The 22,612-nt window shown below is 39.0% G+C and overlaps 1 protein-coding gene across 1 annotated transcript; it reads left to right on the forward strand.

Moving 5' to 3' along the window:
- Positions 1-13,735: 13,735 nt before the first annotated feature.
- MSGN1 (mesogenin 1) lies at positions 13,736-14,272 on the forward strand. Its single transcript, XM_062571171.1, has one exon. It carries the CDS (start codon positions 13,736-13,738, stop codon positions 14,270-14,272), a length of 537 nt encoding a protein of 178 aa, XP_062427155.1.
- Positions 14,273-22,612: the final 8,340 nt, after the last annotated feature.

The raw sequence follows: 22,612 nt of genomic DNA on the forward strand, positions 1-22,612 counted from the left end.
TTGGAGGGCTTGGGAAAATTTTATCACATCAAGGACTATGAGAACAGCTCAGTGGAAAAACCGACCTTTTCCCTTTTGAAAATTTTGCTCCGTGGCAGCAGTTAGATATAGTAAAATAGTAAAATTCCATCTGATAGATATTTAAAATTAATTAAATATTTGACTAAAATGCAATGAATGGAAAGAAGTTAACTCGTTGAAATTTTTAATGCCAGCTTCCTGTAGAAGTAGCTGTACATTAGCATTTATATTATTTTAAAATGCAATTTACTCTGCAGGCCAAGCTTGAAGCTGACTTAGTTGTCCTGCCATGAGCATTCTTGGAGGTTGGCTCTGTGGTAAACTCTTCATATACTTTATGAGACGATGGGTGGAACTGTGATGTGATCAGGTTTGAATGAATTTTTAGGCAAACTTACCAGATGAGCCTTTACATGCTGCCTCTTCATCCATCCCAATGTCCCAGCGCTGCCCTAATAGTGACATTACAAAATGAATAATAGGAGTCAAGACAGTCCAAACCCTACAGACTGCCCAAGGGTTGTCCATGTGTGCTGCAAAGATAAATGAGGTTTGTGGCCTCTTCAGATTGAGACTAGGCTGCCTTCCAGGACAATACGAATGGCAGGTCTCAGAAGTCCCTCTGTAGTTCAGCCTGATGTGATATGTGGTAGACATACCTTCTGTGTTTTTTGTTCAGGTGAGCTCAGTGCCCTGCTTGATCCACAACTAGGAGGAAAAGAACCTTGTGCTCAGGTTCACATTTCCCAAAGCATGGTATTTAATGGAACAAAGGAGTCCAGTAGTTTTAACAACACACATGCTTACTTAAAGTGGTCTTTATAAGAGCTTTTATCAAGGCTAAGTAACCTGTTGCTATTTTTTGTGGTTGTTGAATGTCCTCTTTACCAGATAGGATTTGATGACCTGTTTTATTGTAAGTAGTTAAAGGGATGATGTCCTGGTATGACTTACACTGTTGAGAGAGGGTCTTTCAGATAAGATGCTGTTGAAGGAATGGGCAACCAGCAGTTCATAAAAGACAACCCAGGCCGGTCTCATTAACTGTGTTTTACTGTAACTAAATTGCATTTGTAGTTTAGCTGTCTAGGAGATAGTCACTTCTGCCTTTCTCCAGCAAGCTGGCTTACTGCTACAGGATGTCTACATCTCTTTGAGTTTATAGAAATCTGAAAGACTTCTGAGATGGGCAACCAGAAATACTGTTTACTATTTATTGTTTACTGTTTATTAATCAGGCCTCTTTTATATTGTTAAGGAGAGAAGCCAGAATGATGAGGTTGGGATGTCTTTTTTTCATAGAAGATCCTAATAACTAGAGAGCTTTGGTTGGAAAGAAGAGAAATGCCCTCCTTCCCCTGGATGTGTTCAAGTCATCTGTCTTCTGGGAAAGTAGTCACACTACTCAGTTATCAGCCTGGATCCTTAGAAAAGATGTTTTGTTTGGTTGTACTATGCAACGTCCTTCACTTTCTCCTTCACTGATATTTTTTAACAGCTGGCCAATTTCAACCAAATGTAGTGAATTTGGAGAATACAAATTTCTCAAAAGCTGAAAATGAATTGCTCAGGGAAGAGAGAGAGAGACTTTGTTAATACCTTCCTGAGGGAAAGAAATTGCCAGTGGTTCTGTTTGATGATAGCCAGCCGTCATCAGTTTCCACACACACCTGTAAGCTGCACATGTGCTATCTTTGGTCTAACTGACAGATCAGAAAAGATGGAGCATGCATGGGATATAAGGACATAAATGTGATTTTGCTATGAGGAACTGTCTTATAGGAGATACAGAAGAGGATCCTGACATATTGGAATGGGATGGCCAAAGACACATGAGGATTCATAAGCACTCATAAGCTTTGAAACAACTCCTCGAGATACTCCAGTGAGTGTAGTTCAGCAAGTACATCTCTGTGTTTGTAAAGACCTATGCAAGACCGCTATCCTCCCTCTGTCTGAATTCTGCCATAATTTTTAATAATGTGAATATAGTCCATCCTGCCTTTCTGTTACCTTTCTAAATTGAAAATACTAGCTTTTACAGTATATATTCAGATAGTAGTGTGCACTCTCTATCCACTTATTTTGAGCATCATGGGATGTTTGTGATTTCTATGTGTTTCTATCCTCAAGCCCAAGGGAAGGTAATGGGACTGTACCTGTGCATCTCCAAGCACAAGTATACTTTTGTTTTCATGTCTATTGATATACCATGCTGATCAAAGAAGATATCATTCTGTTTTCTTGAATTTTCTTTGGCCACCTTTCTAAAAATCCCAACTTTTACTGTTCACAGACTTCTTAGATTTTTCTAGATATTTGGGAAAAATTGTAGCCATATAACTTTTGTCTATGATTTCTAAGCAAACATTTTTTAGTGGTTTGTAATATGCTTATATTTTCCCCCAATATTACTATGAAGAAGTTTAAACTGTTAGCTGTTAATAGTTGTTAAAACACTAATCGTAAAAGCTCATATATATGTTATTCAGCTATCCTGTTTTATGAATGTTCCTTTAAGCAATGCCATAGGAAAACAGTAAGATAATCATAGAACAGGTTTTGAGATATAATATAGAAAGAAATTGGGATTCACAAGGATATTTTAGTTTAGTTTAGTTTTTTTCTTTTCAGCTGCAAAGGCCAAGATTGATTTTATTTTCCAAGAAACTCAAAACTTCATCCAGCACCACTCTACCAGCACCTGCTATGTTACACTCTCTGGTGTTAGTTGTTTGGAACTATGAGTTGTGAGGTATCCCATAATAACTGATTAATTTCCATCTAACAATCTATTAGCTGTCATAAAAGAAACCTAGTTCTTTGCTTGTTCCATTATCTGTAGCCCACCACTAAGTTCTTAAAGAGACAATACTCCTCTTCCCATATTGATAATCTGAAGATGGTTACCATATAAAATGGGTTTTGCATTGACGGTATTTAAATTTGTACATAGAACTGAAAAATTCCTTCAACAGAATTATATTCTTTCAAATAATGGTAACATGTATTTTCCAAGAATTTCTTTGTGATAGCATATTTATCTTGTCAAATGTCAGGTAATTAATAAGAGAGGTTTATTTTTTTTTCTTCCAGTACATGATAGAAAAAAAAAAACCCTTTTGTTCTGGAAGGCATGAATTAGAGATACAGAATAAATGATTATCAATAAATCTCTGCCATAAATCTCCTCAAATCACCAGGCCATTCTTAGCACAGAAGCTCAAGAATAAGCAGTGTTTTGTGGCTCAGAATGAGACAGTGAGCAGAGAATAGTTTTCAAAGCTATGGACTCCCAGTGTGGCATGCATGTAGATATCTATATAACCTTCTTCTATGAACTCTTAACCTTGTAACTTGTTTCTGGGGGAAAGATCCTAGTTTATATATTATGCTTAACTAATCATATAATCTAGATTATAAACCAAACTAGTGAGTATGCGTGAAGAACTCTGTCAATATGGGGATGCATCAAAACTTTTCCCCAACTGAATAGCCTGTCAGGTACACAGCATCTCTTCAGATCTTCAAATAAAGGTTACCAGCATAGGTGTTCTTGAGGAGTCTTGCTTGACCCCTGCTGAAGAAGCCTTCCTGAAGATTCTTGCTGATGAAACTTCCATCAGCTCCCTTTAGACAGCCCTTCGGCCATCCTGTCCAAGAGCTTTCTGATCAAGGTATATACCCAATAAAGCTTGCTTCACAGGTTGTTTGTTTAACAAAGCAGAGTGTTAGAATTTCCCCTTATAAATAAAGACTAGGCACAATGCAATATGTATATATTTTTAACTTTTGCTCTTCTAGTCCATGAAATCAATCAAATATTTATATAGCATCTCTTGGTTACTTCTGTCATATTACTAAACCACCTATAAAATATTCCAGACATATTAACTTCTCTCCATTAAGAATGTTATTCTTAAGTTCAGAACAATGACAGCCTAAAGTAGGGACAGGTACTACAGCTATCTAGAAAACACAGTTTAGGAAGTGCACAATAAAAAGTTCTCCTAAATGTAATCAAAACTCATACCTTAGAAGCAGTTGACAATTGTTAGTACATAAATCGTAACAGTTCATAGTTTGACGCTTTAAAAAATGGCTGATTGTGAAGACTTTTTGCCTCTGTAATAACCCATTGTCACAAATCTGGGTTTAATTTTAATAGCAACATTGTATGATCACATATTTTATTTATGGATCACTTGAAGAATTTGTTATGGAGATATTCTGATTAGTGGGCTATTGGGCCATTAACCAAATAAATCTAAAAGGTAATAAAACTCACAGGAAGATAAATGGCTTTCTTTTTCTTGTTCTTTTCAGCCAATTCAGGCTAATTTAAGCCTTTCACAGAATGGTGATAATGAAGGATTTGTTCTCAGCAGCATTATGGCACGTGATTTGCATTTGAAAGTTTGACACATTTATAGGCCTTTGATCTTTTCCCTCTGCTGCTAGCACCCCTGACCAGACACCTACATGCACGTTTTACCAGGTGGAATATCTAGGAGCATTAACAGCTTGGGGAGTTACTCTTAAGAGCTACTCTAGAAAAATAATTACATTCTCTGTGGCCAGGAAATACCATTCTGTCACTGAATTTGAGTGCCCTTTATATCATGCAGGATAAAGCATGTTTGAACTTCTTTTTTTTTAGTTTTTCTTTTAAGCTAGGGAAAACCTTCATGAAAATTTTTGAAGAAATACAGAGTCTGATGTCATGTCCACCGAACTGTAAAGATTGGCTTATTGTATAGTTTTGAGTTTACTGGTAAAAAGGCACTTCTCAGTATAGATCGGTTCAAGAATTTTGGCATGTAGTAAATTAAAGAAAAGACTGTGACAGCTGTGGAGCCGTTTCTTAAATATTATTTACATTTTTACTTTGTTAGTTGGAAGCAATTAGGGTAATTTACACGCAAGAGAGTTATCTCTGGACTAGAAGAGGAAGCCTAGGCACATAGCCTAGGATATATAAAGGCTATTCTTAATGTTTATTACAGAAGAGGTAGAGAGTCACAGGATTCATAAGGAACATAGCTGAATATTTGAAACAGGAGCTTGGATCTTTAATGACTGTCCCAAACTTACTGCAGTCAGCTATGTTCTCTGCTGCATCATAGCGGTTAATTCCAGGTCCATGTGCGTCAGCTCATTCTCATCTCAGAGATGATCCTTTCTGTGCCATGAGCAAAAGATATTTCGATGAACTGAGCTTTTCCTCTGAAGGAAGATGCAGCTTGTAGGACCAAAACTCATTTGAGCTCCCAGGGAAACTCCAAGGATGTAGGTGGTTGGCCAAACAGCTGGGTGCAGGCTGTGTGTTGTAGTTGCTGCTGCCCCCAGGAATACTCAGCCTACCTAAAGCAGCGTAATGAGCATCGATTAGCCATTGAAGCACACTGAAAGTAGCAGAGACTATGTAAACGTTAACTAACTTTATATATGCGCATTTTTATGGAATCCCCAATAGCCCTTCTGACCTCTTTTTCTTCCCTCCTTCTTTTTTAAAAGACGCTCATATGTTCTAAGAGTTAACTTCAAGTTGAATGTACTTGAAAATTCACTTACTGCTACATTTTGTTCTTCAAAAGAGAGTGCTATCCATCTGTGTTACTTTGCTTTCAACTCGTCACAGAATGTCAGATGTCAGATAAGAGCAAAAGACTGATGAATGTGCATCAGTGCCTGACAGGTCAGGTCAATGTCAGGGAAATTAAAGATTCCTTTTTTTTTCCTTTTTCATGGTTCTGTCCCATTTGCCAGTTAATATTTACTTTAGAAGATTGCTTTTCTATTTTAAAACAATATTGTCAGGTGAATCTAGATCTAACTGTTGTCTGATATTGTCTCCATTTTATACAGTAATTTGTAATAGGACAGCGTAGAAGCAAGTTTCACGTTGTCCACTTAGGTTGTAGAAGATCTCTGCAGAAAGCTAATCCCTACCCTGGCACAGTCAGTCTCTAAGGCAGGGAGAGATCTGGGGGGAGCAGGAGCAGAAGATGAGGCTTTTCAAAATTATACAGGTCAGTAGCAGGGCTCAGAACAGCACCTTTCTGCCCCAATTTCGTGTCTGTTTGATTGTACTGCCAGTGCTTTATTTTTTTTCTCTGCTTCTCAGCAAACTGGGCCCTAAAGGAGTAGAATTTTAGCCAGAACCAGCTGCCCTCAAGATTTACATACCTGCTTTGGTAAAATCTACCTGTTTATTCATGCATGCACCAATTTTACACATCCCAATTACCATTAACTAGGCAGGAACTTAAGCAGGGTGCAAAACAGATGTCTGTGTCTCATCATAGTGAAGGGGAAAGCAGCAGCGTGCAGTCAAATGGTCTCTCAGAGTGAAAGTAAACTAAGAATTTAATCTAGTAATCCCTTTTTCCCCACGAGCTTTCCATTTTACCTTCTCTTCATTTTGTCTTTTCTTTATTTGACCTAATAGATTAATAAGCTTAATTGACCAGCCTGTAAGTAAGTTTTCTTGTTTTCTCATATATTTTAAAAATAGAAAATAAAATTATATAAAATTTTTCTGAACAATAGTGGCTTCTAGCAAACAGCTTCTTGCAACTTTAGAATCCTAACTGAGCTCCTATCTGTAACTGCTGTAACTATTTATTCTATAACCTATGCTTTGGACTTCCCGAAAGCCTATTTCGTGTGGATAATGGAATGCTTCCTGCTTCTTACAGTAACTTTACCCATTCAGCTGAGCAGATGAAAAGAGATGTATGATTTATACGGGCAGGCAATGTTAAAAAGACATAACGTTCCCCTTTCAGTATCAAGAAGTACAAAGGAAATAATTAGAGGATGAAAAACCAAAAGGATCAAGTCTCCTGCTAGCGCAGCCCACGATGCAGTTGGCCTGCTTTGCTACGAGGGCGCGTGGTTCACGCGTGACTTGCTGGCCAGCGCACCCCTGGCCCTTTTCTGCAAAGCTGCTTGCTCGCCCGTCACGCTGAGCCTGTACTGTTGCATCGGGTTATCCCATCCAGTGCGGGAATTTGCATTTGCTGTTGTTGAACTTCCTGAGATTCCCGTCACCTCGTTTCTCCAGGCTGTCCAGGTGCCTCTGAACAGCAGTGCTACTCTCTGATGTATTAATTACTTCCTTCAATCTAATATAGTCTGAAAACTTACTGAATATACAAAGTTTGCCTATATACAAATAGGAACAATTTTACTTAGATGCATTCACGGGATGGTTATAACATTGAGCTTAATTAGTTAGGCAAAATTCATGGAAGTATTCAGAGATATGCAGAAAAATATACTTAATATGCCATTTCTGATCATCAGTAGACTGAAGGAAAACTTGTTTTTTGTGAATTTAATATGATTAAAATTACGATTTAGCAACTTGCTGGAAAATTTTTGCTTGCTTAAAATCAACAGTCCTCACCCACTACATGTTTGTGAAAGATGGCTTGGAACACACGTACTGTACTGTATTAAAAGATGGAAAATAAGTAAAACAGCTACATAACATTTCCATGTAACATTTGTACATTGTCTCTTACTCTAGAATACTTATCCATTTTTTAATTATTAAAGTGAGCTGCAAGCTGTGCCAAGAGGGTAACATCATTTAACACTGAAATGAAACACAGCTCCTATCAGTGGCATGCAGCGATTCTGCAGATCAGTGTTTAGACATGGAGTGAAGAAGAAATGAGCAGACACTGATGAGGAAGCTGGCTGAGTAAAAAGGAACAGACTGAGCTGAAATGTAATCAGAGCAATTGAAAAATAGCCTCCTTTGCAAACATTCAGCTTCTGATGCAGCATGACTGGAAATAATCACAACTACATTTTTAATGCAATTTTCCTGTCTAATGGTGTTTCTTGTAAGATTTAGCCAGTTTTTGAAAGTTATTATGCTGCAAAAGGAATCATTTATTGCACAAGGCATAAAAAATGACAGCAATGACAGGGAAACAAGAGTATCAACCTTGAACTTTGACTGGGACCCTTAGGTGCTATGTGAATGCCCTGTGAAACCACCATCCCACCTGGCAAAAACAGCACTGAGGTGTTCATGAAGGAAGTGTAAGAAAGACTTGGAAATAAACTATATTGTACTTTACCATTTATTAAACTTGAACTTATACCTTTGGGTAGAAAAGGAATCATTTCTGATGATCATAAAGTATTTGCAGCAGATAACCTTCCACCTACCCCCAAAAAATCTTTGAAATATATCAGCTTAATTACAGGAGACCAAAATTTTTAAAAACAAATCTGAAAGCTGAAATAAAGAAGCTTCATTACCAGATAATGAAATTTTCCTTTCTAAAAAGTTGATTTTTTTTTTGATAGTATGCATTATTTTTCATTTTCTGAACAAAATAAGCCACACTAGACTCCGTCCCCCAATATTACCTTTTCCTTCAGGCTGAAATAGCCAGTAGACATTAAAGACCAACCACATAGTCTAACCTCCTTTCAACTTCTGTTAACAGGGGTATTAAAAAGACATTCCTAAATATCAGCTGAGAAACACTAGGTAATAAACTCCCTACTTAAAAGGTGGGTAGGTGTAAATTCCACACATAGGCCTTTTCATCTAGGGAGCCAGCTGCTTGGAGATCAGATGTTTTAAATGAACTGCGGAGTGATGTCGCTTTTGAGTCAATAGAGGCTGCCACTATTTTGGAGGATCAAATACCTACATTTGAGGACGTAAAGCAGATATATAGGTCTTGATCCTGTATGTGGAAATCTCTCGAGTTGCTTGTGACTGTGTAAAGCCCCAGTGAAATCAATGACACTTGAAGTTTCTTTCCTGTGAGCAGGATTTTAATTTGTTATTTTGGAGTTACAGCCATAAGAACCTTAAAGGTTTAAGGCAGAAATTTTAACTGCAATAGAATTGGCCTATTTCTGCTTCCACCGCAAATGAATAATAGCATTTTCTATCATCCTAGTCACAGTATTTGGTGTTGTCTGGCCAAAGGTGGTAGTAACAATTAGGGATCCAGTTCACACATGGTTTTCATTGATTGCAGTAAGAATTGCAGGTTTTCCTTCACAGTTCTGGACTCAAGATCAGTCCTGGTTCTCTGACAGATATATATTTTTTTTTTTCCTCCCCTCTGGGAATTGTTGCTATCTGTTCATCCATATTCTTTGGCATACTAACTTCAACAGAAAATAAAAAAAGTAAAGAAAATAATTCTGTATTTGCTGACACAGCCCAGCTTGCTTACCTAGAAGTTTTATTTATTTCCGCTGAGACTGGACCCACATCGGACCCTCTTCTACAAGTAGGAAAAAAGCAGCAAAGTGTACTTATTAAATAAATAAATAAATAAATAAGGTATCTACCCCAATGAAGGGGAAGCATTTCAAAACAGAGAATTGTAGCCTAGTGGCTAAGGTGACTCTAGATGACAAAGTGTGGTGTATTCTCTTCCTTCCCCTATTGCCAACTGGGGCACAAAGTGAGGTGTTCAAAACTACTTTTTTGAAAGTGTTGAACAGCTGCTGCGTCTACTGAAGCTGGCGAGACCTGCAGCTGCTGGCTCGACATTTGTGTGTACGGAGAGCAGCCTCACTTGGCCGCTCCTCTGCAGAGCAGGTATTGCAACACCCACCTCCACGGTGGGGCTGAGGCGTAGCAGCTAGGGAGACCTCTTTTGGGGATGTAGATATTTTTTTCATGGTACAAATTATAAAACAAGACCTTGTCATCTAAGTTATCTACAAGGATATTTGTATGATCTGCTTCTTGTCAAGAAAATAAGTCTGGACTTTTGTCCTCATTCTGAATGAGATCTATTAAGGGATTAGTGTTGTAGAAATCCATTTATCCATGTTTATTCAGTCCCAGCTGAATAAACCATTTTCCCTATCTGTTTTTTTATTGTTTCAATGCTGTTCCCCTTACTCTTCTCAAAACTTGCTGAAATTATACTCTAGAATATTTATAGAAAAAAATGTAAATAGATACACATAACTATACTATATTGACAGATGACAGTGATTACCTGGACAACTTATTTTAAATTTAAATCCTAACCAGACACCTATAGAAGCTCTAAACACTTTTGCTTCTATATCTTTTTTTTTAATAGAAAAGTTTTCGCTCCATTCCTGCATATTTTTGCTTCTCCTCCTTTCTGCAATAAATTCAGAAATATGAACAAGAAATCTTCATTTTAAAGGAGATGAAAATTAAGATGTTAGCCTTTATATTGCAGAATAAATTACTGAATTGGAAACCCAAATTACCAGTCAATCAAAAAATGCTCTATCATTTTTAAGTGTCAGTGAGTATTTCGTTGGTGTTAGTCTTGTACCTCATTACTTTTCAATGTATTGACACTACTGAGAGGCAAAACGGGGCTCCCTGAAATTAATGAGAGGTGAAATAAAATAAAGACTGCAAGTGTTTTTTTCTTTTTCTTTTTTCTTTTTTTGCATTTGTTTGCATTCTAGGAAGGTGCCACCTGAAATATGCTTAGCTCTTACTGAAAGTAAGTAGCTCTTTAGTGAAAGAGTAAAGCTTAGCTCTTTACTGAAAGAGTGTCACATAGTTGTGGCTTATAGAAAAATAAACCTGGTATCCAGGCTTCAGCCATGACTTCTTCCCTGTGGTGCTTTTTAAGACCCTACTGTAAAACAACAGTGATGTGAACTTGTCTACAATTTTCAATAACTTTTCCCTATTGTAATTCCTTATACTTTGAGAAATATTTTCCTAACTGAGGATTCTTATGTTCACAAGTAGAAAATTTTCTATCCAAATTTAGCTATCCAAAACTAACTAAAAAAAAAGAGATCTAAATCAAATTTAGCTATCAAAAACTAACTAAAAAAAAGGAGCTAAATAACTCTATTGACTCTGTGAGACTCCACTGTCTTAAATAGGCTATGGATCATACTGCAGTCCCGGAGAGAGACTTCATGTAGCTTCCTGATTTGACCAAAATTGGGACACACTTAACGTGAGTAAATTTTGAGAACCTAGATGATGTGGATAAAAATGGGAGGTTATTTCTCAAAAACGAACCTCTGGCTAAATCTCTACTTGTAGATTAAATGAGGCTGTGGCCCATTCTCTGGCTCTGAGGACAAAGGGTATGGCTGAGCATAAGTGGCAAAGTCCCTTTCCTCACCCCGTGCCTGGGTGGCCTGAGCCATCCTCTGAACCGTAGTCATGCAGCCAGTTGGTCCAAACTACAATGCTGCCCCAAAGCATGTTAATAGTAAAACTGGTTGCACAACTGCAAGTTGATTTTCAAGTACAAGCAACCCTGTATTATTTATTAATATAGATAAGTCTGTATTTTTTTCTTGCCTGCACAGCTTTGTAAGAACGTAGGCTTACACAAGGCTGAGATTTTTCATGTAATCAGTTCAATTGTCTACATAATCAAATATCCTGCCTTCGTAGCTTTAAATGCTTGCCCTTAAGATATAAGAAAATAACAGTAAATAGCTATCACTACGATTTGCATTACTTTTTCCTGCCTTATCTCATCCCTATATATGGGCATAGAGAGATAAAAGCTGAAAACGTTCACTTGCCATTTACAGCAATGGCATCTTGAACATGCACAAAACCTTTTCCCTTTTGGTTTCTGCACAATATTTTCTATAATTTACCCAGAGACTGAGGGTAAATTCACTGTCAACAGGCATTGTTTACAGTCAGTGAACAAATGACTTGTAACATTTTTGCTTCTAAATTTGGCTGCATTTGAGGGTTTAACATTTGAAACCAAAATGAAAACTATTGAGCAGAACAGTTTATATATGTATTTATCTAAAAGATATATCTATTCAGAAGTTTGTTTTTCTTGGTAGACCCTGGGAGTGGTTCCTGCCTTTTCCCCTTCAGATTTTTCTCCTTTTGTGGACTTTTAATTTGCCAGGAAAGGAAGAGACATAAAACAAGCGTGGGGCTGATGTGAAACAGAAAAGATACTATGAAATACACATATTTGGGTAAAAAAGAGGAAGAAAGGAGTCGGGGAGAGATTTGAACTGGGACAAAAATGAATTACCTAAGTCAGACCTTATGTCTAACATGTGACCATTGCTTGATGCTCATGCAATTCTCTGGACGTCACAGAAAATAGTCATTGTTCACATTGCCTTAGTTTTAATATGTAGCAAGCTTTTGTGATTCTTATGATTATTTCAGCTCATTTTATTTAAAGAAAGAGTAAATGAGAGTTCACAATATAATAAGCTAACTATAATACCCAAAGAAATCCTGACTATGGCAAGCTGTACTCTGAATTTCTACAGATGACACATATGTTCAGTCTGTCTTGGGCATGGTTAGACTGCTGAAACCCTTCACCTTTGGCTTGTGGTTCTCTCTTATTAACCTCAGCATAAAACCAGTAATTCTCCCACAAGCTATTTCCCAACATATTGATCTAAAACTCAAAAATCCATGTGGGTCTTCCTGAGGACTTCAGGGAATATTGGATTGGCCCTTTATTTGAATGCACTTTTCTTTCTTCCTTAGTGATTGTAGTTAGGATTTCGCAAGCACAAAGAAACGACGCATTCCAGAAAGTTTCAGCTCTCCTTGGCTATATGACATTCAGAGGCATCTCCCTGCCTTTTTCAGGCTGGGTGACAGCGCACACAGAAATGGTTACAAGGAAGAAATCTCTAAAACAAAGCCTGATTTTCTTTCTTTCCTCTTTCTCCTCTTCTTTTCATTATCTCTTGTATTTTGCTTCCGTAACAGGCTGATGTGAAGCCAGGGCTGGCAGCTGCACTGCCCGGCGGGCTGCAGAGCTCAGTGGCTCCAGAAGGTTTTCCTCGCTCTCCTAATGGCTCACGGCGTGATTCTGGGCCAGCTACTTCTGCTGCTGCTTATCCATTTCCCCAGAGCAATAGGGACCGTTAAGCATCTGCAAACTGTTCTGAGACCTAGAGACGAGAAGTGCTCCATACTAACACTGTTAATTTATAGGACCTCCGCTTTCATTTTAGTGGCCTAAGATATAACCTCACTGTTGCTTTCAGTAGGGGCTGAAAAAGGCTTTTCCTTTTTGGTAGAAGAGAGGATTCCAAGTAGTACAGAATTTTGCATAATTAGCTTTTAGTCTTCTCTTATTTATCATCTGATTTATTTACTACAATTTTGAATAAATTTCTATGCAAAAAACTTGTCTAAGCCCAAAGTTTAAACACTGTTTATGTTTTTTCTTAGCCCCCCCAATTTTTTTTTAATAATTTTTCTACATCTTTCTCATATAGGACTTTGGCTTTTCTAGTCTAATTTTCAATTTGTGATGTAGGATGGCAAATGAACATACGTTTGCATTAATGCATGTTAACTTTAAATTCTACGTTTGCAAACTGTTTTTTAAAATCGATAGTTTTCTTTTTCCTCTCTCCTGCCTATCCCCCCAGCGCAATGTTAAATGTAGATGTGCAGCCTTAATTGGTTTAGTTACAAGAAGATAATCTTTTTTTCCCCCTTTCTCACTGTTGCCTGTTAGCTTAAAGGCTTTTTAGCTGAAGGTTGATAATTATCGCTGAGGAGAAACTAGCACATCAGGAGTTCATTTTCCATCCTCGCACTTGTGGCTCTCCTTTGAACTCCTCTCACCAGCGCCGCATTCCCAGTTTGTCACTTTCCTCCTGCCATCATAAAAAGGTCCCCACGGCCGGAGGCTTCAGCCTTTGCCGCGGGGCAGAGGGAATTGCTTCTCCCGGGTGCTCCTCCACAATGGACAAATTGCACGAGACTTTGCTAAACATGGAAGACGGTTTGGGTTCGGAGCATCCCGTCTGCTTATCTCCCTGGGACTGGAAAAACAACGCCGCGGCTTTTGAGCTGAACCAGGTCTCGTCTCCCCACAGCTTATCTCCAGCTCCTTCCTTCGAGTCCTACTCGCCGTCCCCTTGCCCGGTGGCGATCGAGACCCCCTACCGCAGCGGCGGCAGCAGCGGCAGCAGCAGCAGCGGCAGCCTGGTGGGATACAGCCTGGAGGACTTCCCCGCCGCCTACCTGCCGAGCCCCGGGCAGGCCCGGCTCCCCAAGGGCACCAAGGTTCGCATGTCGGCCCAGCGCAGGAGGAAAGCCAGCGAGAGGGAGAAGCTGCGGATGAGGGCCCTGGCAGAGGCTTTGCACACTCTGCGCAATTACCTGCCTCCCGTCTACAGCCAGAGAGGCCAGCCTCTCACCAAAATACAGACCCTGAAATACACCATCAAGTACATCAGCGAACTGACGGATCTCCTGAACAGCGTGCAGCGGGCATAGGTCGCCGCTTGAATAACCCGCCCCTGGAAAGGATTCTGTCTTTGCAAACAACAGCAACAAAATCCAGCGAGACTTCTTCCTCGCAAGATTACCCCGGTCTGGTGTAGGGCAGGAGGATGGAGCAGGAGGGAGGGAGCGCGAGGGTCGCTGTTGTACATAGGACGGAGCGCTGGAAGGTGATGTAGGATTGCCTAAAGCCGAGCTGCAGGCTGCCGAGCTGCAAGTCTTGCCTTTTGCTTTTATATGTCTTGCTTTTTAATGATGAGCTTCTAAGAAATATTAAACCTAGTCTGATACAAAAGTTAAAAAAAAAAAAAAAAACGCCAACTGATCCTACTAGGATGTTATGTATCACTGTTCTGACTGATCTTCTGTTTAATAAGGACTATGGTAAAGCCATAGATTTTAAAGTGAATTTTAAAAAAGTATATAACAACAACACCATAGGAATATTAAATGTATTGATTTGTAGGCACTTTAATATTAGGACAAGAAAGAGCATGTATAGTTAGTCCAAGCATTTGCCTATTTATCCACATTTCTACTGTATCTAAAAATGAAGAAACTAAGTAATATTAAGAATATTTTTACTTATAATCAAATAAATATCACTCATCCTCTGTATCTTGCTTTATATATCTGAAAGATAAGTATAATCTAATAATTAATGACCACTAAATATTGGAAATGAACTATAAACAAACTGACATTTTGTATAGATACTTGCTGATAAAATCTATCTTTTTTAATTTATACAGAAACATATCATATTTCTGTATTTAATGTTTGCCCCCCTTCCTTCAACATCTGCAAATTTTCATATTTCAGACATTTTCGTACCATATCGCTAGTAGAAGTAAGACTGGACTTAGTGCCGTTTCTCCCCTTCCTTCTCTTTGGCTGACCTGAAATGGTCAGGTATCAGAAAGATGCAAAGTTTACCTTCCACATGTATTGAAACCTAGGAGGTCTCTAGTAACCATAAAGTCTCCTTATTAAAAGTTGTCAGATCAGCTGCTTGCTATGGTTAACAACAGTCCTTTTAAAAAGAAAAAAAAAAAAAAAAAAAAAAAAAAAGGCACAAAACCTTCAAAATCTCAACAAACCAGGAAATAGTCCAAGTCTTTAATTACTGTGACTTTAATCTGATAAACGTCACACAGGTCTTACTACACTGCACAAAAATGGGTTGCTTTGTAAATCTTATTGCAGATTGATTTGGAAGACGTGGCTCTCTGCTGAAAGACTCTGCTCCCTGAGGCCAGCAATGCACGAAGAGGAGCAAAACCCAGAGAAGAAGTGGTGCATTGCTGCAGTGCAGGGCTGGGTTGTGTGGAGCTGATTAAGGTAGAGTAACCTTTCCTCCATGGAGAGCTGTAAGGCACAGGGAGCAGCAGTCAGGAGGTAACAGGCTTCTCTCACCAGGATGGATAGATCAGCACATTGGTGTTGAGCAGATGGTTTATTTATGAGTACATCCTGTAGCAGAGCACTGCAAAGCTAAAAGTTTTTGCGTCTCTTTTTTTTTCTTTTTCTCTTTCTGTTCACTTGGTCTATTTGCTTTTTTTGGAATGAAATGTAATGGTCTCAATACTGACTCAATACTCTTCCCACATGATATATGCATATTGCAATAGTCTTTGTGAAATTCTGTGTCTGAAAAAAACAAATAAGTTCAAATTTATGCAGGTAGTTCTGTCAGTCCAAGAAGTACCTACATTTAAGAATATCCCCATATGCTTCTGTTTTGCTTTAACCCATATTAGATTTCTTACCAGTTTTGGTGTTTCAACAAGAATATAGATTTGTTACTGTAAGTCTGTACAATTGATCTGGAGTTGAGCAGATGCAGAATCTCACAGATTTCAAACTCTGTTCAGATTGTTTTGGATGAAGTCTTCATGCACTTCAAGGAATTGAAATAATAACGTAGTCATGGGACCTAGCTGCAGAAGCAGACCTGAAAACCTGATCCTGAATACATTCTTTTAGAGAAGACCCTCACTGCAGTTGGCAGCTCTAAAGAAGAACCTGCCTGCTAGAGCTGGCAAATCACCAGCAGATGCATGCGAAGATAATTCCATCATTCTTGGATGATACTGGTTATAGAGCACCACCATGCACAAATATATTAGTTTGACAGATTGTCTATGCCTGGGAAGGCTTTTAAACTTGTTCTTTAAATCATCCACATCTGAAACTGAAAGTAATGACTTTGCTCTTCAGATAAGGAAGCCTATAGGCTTGTAGTTAAAACAGAGAAACGGGCAGCTGAAGGATCCACTTTCACTGATAGTTTATATATGGCCTTAGCTGGTCATCTGGTGTTGCTACATCAGTTTACCCATCTACATCTATTAGTCAATGCCTGCAGGAGGCTGTTGTCTGGGATCCAGTTAAATATCCCTGAAGCTTAGTCGTGCTGTATGCAGAATTGCCCCGGCTGCGGGTACATTGCAGACCTGAGGAGCAGCTCAGGTTCAGCATCTCCCATCACTGCAGAGAAAGCAGAAGCCAAACCTTTGCAAACTTGTTTGCCTGCAGATTCACTCTTCCCATCCTTTGGGTCAAAGGTAGAGCAACACTTCTAACTGCAAAGGCTTGGAGTTTCAGAAGGACCCATTTCCTATTTCTGTACTCGTTACTTATACTGTGCCAGAACCCATTCTCTAATCCTGAAAACCCAATGGCAGTTAGTATGGCTTTAAGTTCTTTGAACTCCAACACAAAGTACCTGCATCCAGGCTGCACTTAGGGAACAGGCCTTAGTCTTACTAAAACCCTACCAATGCTGTAGAATTGCTTAGGAGAGGTTGGAGCAAGGCCTGCATCTGAGACAGGGTTAGTTTACTTGAATAGTACGCTCACTAGCACCATTTAATTTATTGGCATTGAAAGAGCCCTGGGACCATCTCACCTTTTCAGGGGATCTCTCCTTGCACCTGTATGTTGGGGCAGGAGGGAAGAAGAGAAGAAAGTAACTGAGGCACATGATGCGTTCCTGCCTGTGACCCAGACTTCTGCCATCTTTACTCCTCCCATCCCTGAAAGAAACAAGTTATTGCTCTGCCTGACATGCAGCATTTCTCTAAATCGCTCCCTTTGTAGTTCTTCCCCTTGGCATTGGCATAAGACTGGATAAGATGGGCTGAATTGTGTTGGTACAAATCCTGTTGTTAATAAGTACTGGTTTATCTAAACACAATAGAACATGATGAAGATCTCTCCTCTTTTCCCTTTCCTTTAATCCCAGAACTTCAGGATATTTCTTGCTGTGAAAAAGACTGAGGTTTGAAGTCCCCTTTTCCATGGCAGAAGATCTAGCCACAAGACTCCACACAAGAATATAAGGACTACTTTGTTCTAAATAGCATTGCTTAGCAGCTGCTTATAAACTGTGGTGCTAGCAACTTCAAAATATACATATATACACACAGACACGTAATATAGTTAGATCAGTGCTTGGAGAGCTCATAGTTTTTCAATCGGTTAGATGGTTGCTTTCATTTCTTTATTTCTCTTCTTATCCATTTTTTACTGTAAACATGCTTCTCCCAACTACCCCTTCCCCTCCTCTTCCGAGAGAAGTGCCATTTCTAGCCTACTGAGAAAGGCATATGAGTTCTTCAGGAAGGCCCGTCTCCCAAAACAAGTACAGCACTTAGGCAGGAGTTAATGTCTGTGCTTGGAAATGCAAAACAAAAACAAAACAAAACAAACCCAAACCAACCAACCAACCCCAAAAAATCCCCCAAACCCCAAGCAAACGAAAAAAAAAAGAGTCAGACAACCCCACATGTCATATTCATATGTCATACAGTTTTCAGCAAGTTCTACTAACAGATTTGAGTATAGAAAGTCTAAAACAGTTGCATGAGATTCAAAAATACAGGACATCTTTCACAGACAGGTATCTTTTCTTTACACATGAAGATTCCACATAGATAAAGCTAAGAGTAGCCCAATAATCATGGAAACCCCCAGAGCTAAAGAATTAAGTTCTGCTCTAAGAGATGGAATTATGCACTAGAGACAGGATTCAGGAGATAAAACTGGGGTAAGTCCAAGACAGTGACATGAATTCTTATGGCTCTGTGACTTCTCCCAAATCACATTAATGCCTTTTCCAGGTTAGCATCTCAGTCAGATTGCTTCACTGACATGAAGAGAAAGCACAGATACTGAAGAAAGGAAATCAATCAAAACATAGGCTTTACTGTATTCATAATTTTCTCATGCAAGAAATTGATATTTCAAGTCACACTGTAAGAGAGATAATTATGGAAAAGTACAACAGCTTAAATACAACACTGAAGGAATGAAGATAGTAGGAAGAACAGAAAAAAGCTTTACAAGATCTTCTGCAGAAATACTCTGAAAAGTTTTAGAATCACAGGAAAAATCTGTGTAAAAGTCTGGCCATTTGGTTGAGCTACTGCTCCTTCATTTTCAGTTTACTAATCAGACCATTATCCCATCTTATGCTCCCAAGGCCAGCTGCTGCACACTAGGCATAGGTATTTTGCCTTTTGACAAGTGCTCCCAAACACTATGAGCATACTTTTGTATTAAGTCAGAGAGACAGTATAGACTACATACATGCTATACCCATCCAAGGGCACAGAAGAGTGAAACAGCCTTCAGTTAGAGGAGAACACACAACCCTCTTCCGAGGCACTGAATTAGCCAGAAGCCTGGAAGTTAGTAGCTGCATTGCTGAGTTGCTCTTCTAGTTCAGAGAAGTGCTGTTTTCACTCTAGATTAATCGCCGAGCAGGGAGTGGATGCATCTCTGAGCTGCAGAGTCCTTGGAAATTTTCCCTCATGGTTCTAGCTTGTGACTTTTCCCTGCTTCCATCCTAGCCTTTTTATTACAGATGATGTAGGTGGGGAAGAACAGACAGCTACATATAATGGATTTTATACAAGTTGATTCCTTTGGTGCTGAAATCTAGTCAGCCAGTGCTGCTGAAGGGAATCATTGCTGCCCTCATAGTAGGAGAATAGGCTCTCAGTTTCTTCTTAAATCTCACAGACAAAAGGCTTTTCTGATACAGCTGGAAAAACATGATGCTACTTTATTTGAGAGAGAGCACCCCTCTGGAAGAGAGGAAGTCTAGTAGCTGGGCAATAGCCCAGGATTTGGGAGATCTGTGCAAGTCTCATCTCCACAGCAGGCCTTCTATTGGAATTCAGGTGAGTGATGGTTTCGCTGTACACACACTGTACAGTAGCCTGGATAGACACAGTGAAGAGAGTGGTCAAGTACTATTCCCCATTTGGATTCTGTTCTATTTTGCCTTCAAGGGAATATTCTTCAGTGGTTAAAAGATCTCAGAACAAGTTTCCCCGGTTACCCCTCACTATATGTCTATGGAGCCGCAGAGCTCACTCTCCTGTGAGAGCAGAGGGGAGCCCAGCCCACAGAAAGTGCTTTGAAATTCTAAACTGGGAAGCACCACATAGGTGCCAAGAAGTTTTATGGTTACACATTTGGGCTGCACATAGGTGTGCTTTGGGGAAGATAGCCTCCCACTAACAGGCCTCAGCAGATTCCTTGGGGGAGCTGCATATCCATGAGATCGGTTTGCAGAGCTGTGCTACTTAGGGAGGTTAGAGGCTTTCCTCCAGCAATACATGGCAGTATTTGAGAGATGTTTTATTATATTTATCTATAAAGTGTATACATACCAGATAGCACCAGCTTCTGCGGGGCTAGTATCTGACTTCCTCTTACGCTTTAAGATATTTGTCATCCAATAACAAATGCTACTGCCACAGTTTACAGATGGCAAATGAGTCACGGGGAAAAGTCCCAGATCCCAAGATGCCAACTTGTTTTTGGTTATTCAAAGGAGTTACGTCCCTCTGGATCCCCTCCTTCATTAAGCTTTTGACTTTGCTTCTGTTACACTGCGACATCAGCCTAGTTTTGCTTTTATCACTACATAGACTGATGTAAGGATACCAATTCACTTGCTTATGTTTTAAAGCATTGATTTTGAAGGACTCATCTGTCTTAGATTTGGAAATATGGTCACCTTAGTTTTCTTTAGGTGTTTCTGGGTTCACATACTTAAAGGAAAGCCAAGTTTAGATGGATATGACTAGCTGAAGACTACTTAATAGATTAGTGGTAGAAGCAAGAACTGGAACCCAGACTTTCCAAATAATTGACTTATTGCTGGACCATCTTTTCATCTGAATATAGGTGCATGGTGCTTACTCTCCTACTGCAAACATTTGTAGGAAACAAAGCAAAACAATATACCAAAATGAAAAAGTAATTTGGGCCAAAAAATAAATGCCTGTGTTCCTAGTTTTTCAGTATTCAGCTAAAAGAAAGTTTTTACTGTTTTAAAAGATCAAAGCAGCACACATTTAAAATATTAGCTGTGTTGCTGAATACCATGTTGCAAAAATGAACTCCATTTCTCTCAGTGATTAGAAATAACGAGGCTATTTGTAGCATTGATTTACCACCATTTATTTCAAGTGGAAGTAACTATCTGCAGTATACTTCTATTATCATTTCTATTTCCTATAAAAACAAATCACACTAGACTTTTTCCCTTAGACTTTTATCATTCACCTGTTGAAGTTGCAGAAGACATTAAGCATAAACAAAGAAGATTGATCTCCTTTCAACTTGTGTTAACAGGGATATAAAAATAACATCCCAAATACCAGGGGGAAAAGCATGTGGTCATAAAATATCCACTTAAAAGGCAAAGAGGTGTTGAATCAACACTTGAAGAGGATTTTTACCTCTTTTTATATATATATAAAGCCAGGAAGGCAGTTCCTGAATTTTAGTATAAACAGACACCTCTGAGGTGGAGGGAAAACTCCTACTACTATGTCTTCTTTAAAAGATTTTACTGATATTCAAACAGGATGCTGTCTTGCATGCAGCTGGAAAGTCCGGCAAGACAGTTCTTGCAAATCCTAGTCCAATAATGAAGCAGAATCCCTGAATTTTCCAAAACATTAAAAAGAAGTGTTAATAGATAGAACAGTGCTTTCACACTTTGCAAAATTGCACTGAACAGAACTTCTAAAAAAGCAAAAGAATAAGTCAAAGTTTACTTGAGCACCATCTTTCTTTCAATAGCTCTTAAATCCCTGTCAACAAACAAAATATATTGACTAATCTCATGAGAGAAGTGAAGATGCTTTAGATACAAAGAGGTAAGTATCACATTTCTACTTTGTCCTTGAGTCTCTGTTTGGAGAAAAGAACAAGATACCTACAACACAGTTAATAGCAAAAATAGGTTGTCTAAATTCATGCTTCCATTCTTGCACCAGCCCCCTGGATTACTGCATTCCTTTCCTGTGCAGCTTTAGGAGGGAAGAAGGCAGATAAATGTACTTCAGGTAGCCCATGTTGCGCTGTTAGAGTATTCTCATGGCAGGTGAAACTTGGAGCTCACCTGCTTGGAGGAAAATGCTACGTGTAGGTCTCATTTCTTAGCAGACAATCAGCATGAAGTCAAGCACACTGGGAAATCACCATACCACTTAAAGTACATCCACTTGTGTTCTGTTAAGGGCAAAACACTGACAGCACAGTATAGGAGTGCCCACAGTAAGAGGCATACCTAGTGTTTAACCCATTGAGATTAATATAGGAAAAAGCACTAGGAACATTGTCCTGTCAGACCTCATATCTTGCACTTTTCCTTTATTCCTTTGCTGATGTGCTTGCATCTCATCCTTTGGTACCATGGCTTTAATCTACATCTGCTACTGGAGTAAGAAAATAAGACTCTTAGCACAACAACCTCTTCTACTGGAAGACTCATTCTGGAGGCAGAGCTATAGGTATTACTATTTCCCTCATCATGAGGCCCATTACAAGGTCACATCTGTCCTTAGGCTAGGCATATACTGCTAAGGGAGATAGGGTGAAGGATAATTTTGTAGCCCTACAGCTAGGCTGGCTGGCAGTCTGACTATATCTGAGTATATATACTGTACACATAGACATGCTCACACAGGAAAGGTCCTGGTATATGACGACACACTGAAGAGGTTGAGAGAGTTGGATCTAAGGAAACAAAGTTAAACAGATACTGATTTTTACCTCAGTAAGAAAAGTCAAGATGAAGTTTTTTTTTTTTTTTCCCCTCAAGCAGTAAATTGTGGGATTAAAGCACAGATATTACAGCCTATACAAAGCTGTTTTTTTTTCTAGAAAGAACGATAAGGGAGATCTACTGTTTGGCAAGCAATTGGAAGACACAAGACTTACAAACATAAGCATGTGATTATAGCACAAACTGTTTAGGAGGATCTCTGTACAGGTATTATAGCAACAGAGGTACAATCTTATAGA

This window comes from Rhea pennata, chromosome 3, assembly GCF_028389875.1.
Source record: "Rhea pennata isolate bPtePen1 chromosome 3, bPtePen1.pri, whole genome shotgun sequence".
NCBI lineage: Eukaryota > Metazoa > Chordata > Aves > Rheiformes > Rheidae > Rhea > Rhea pennata.

Excerpts from the sequence above, each read along its gene's own strand:
- MSGN1 (XM_062571171.1), top strand. The coding sequence starts at position 13,736 with ATGGACAAATTGCACGAGACTTTGCTAAACATGGAAGACGGTTTGGGT.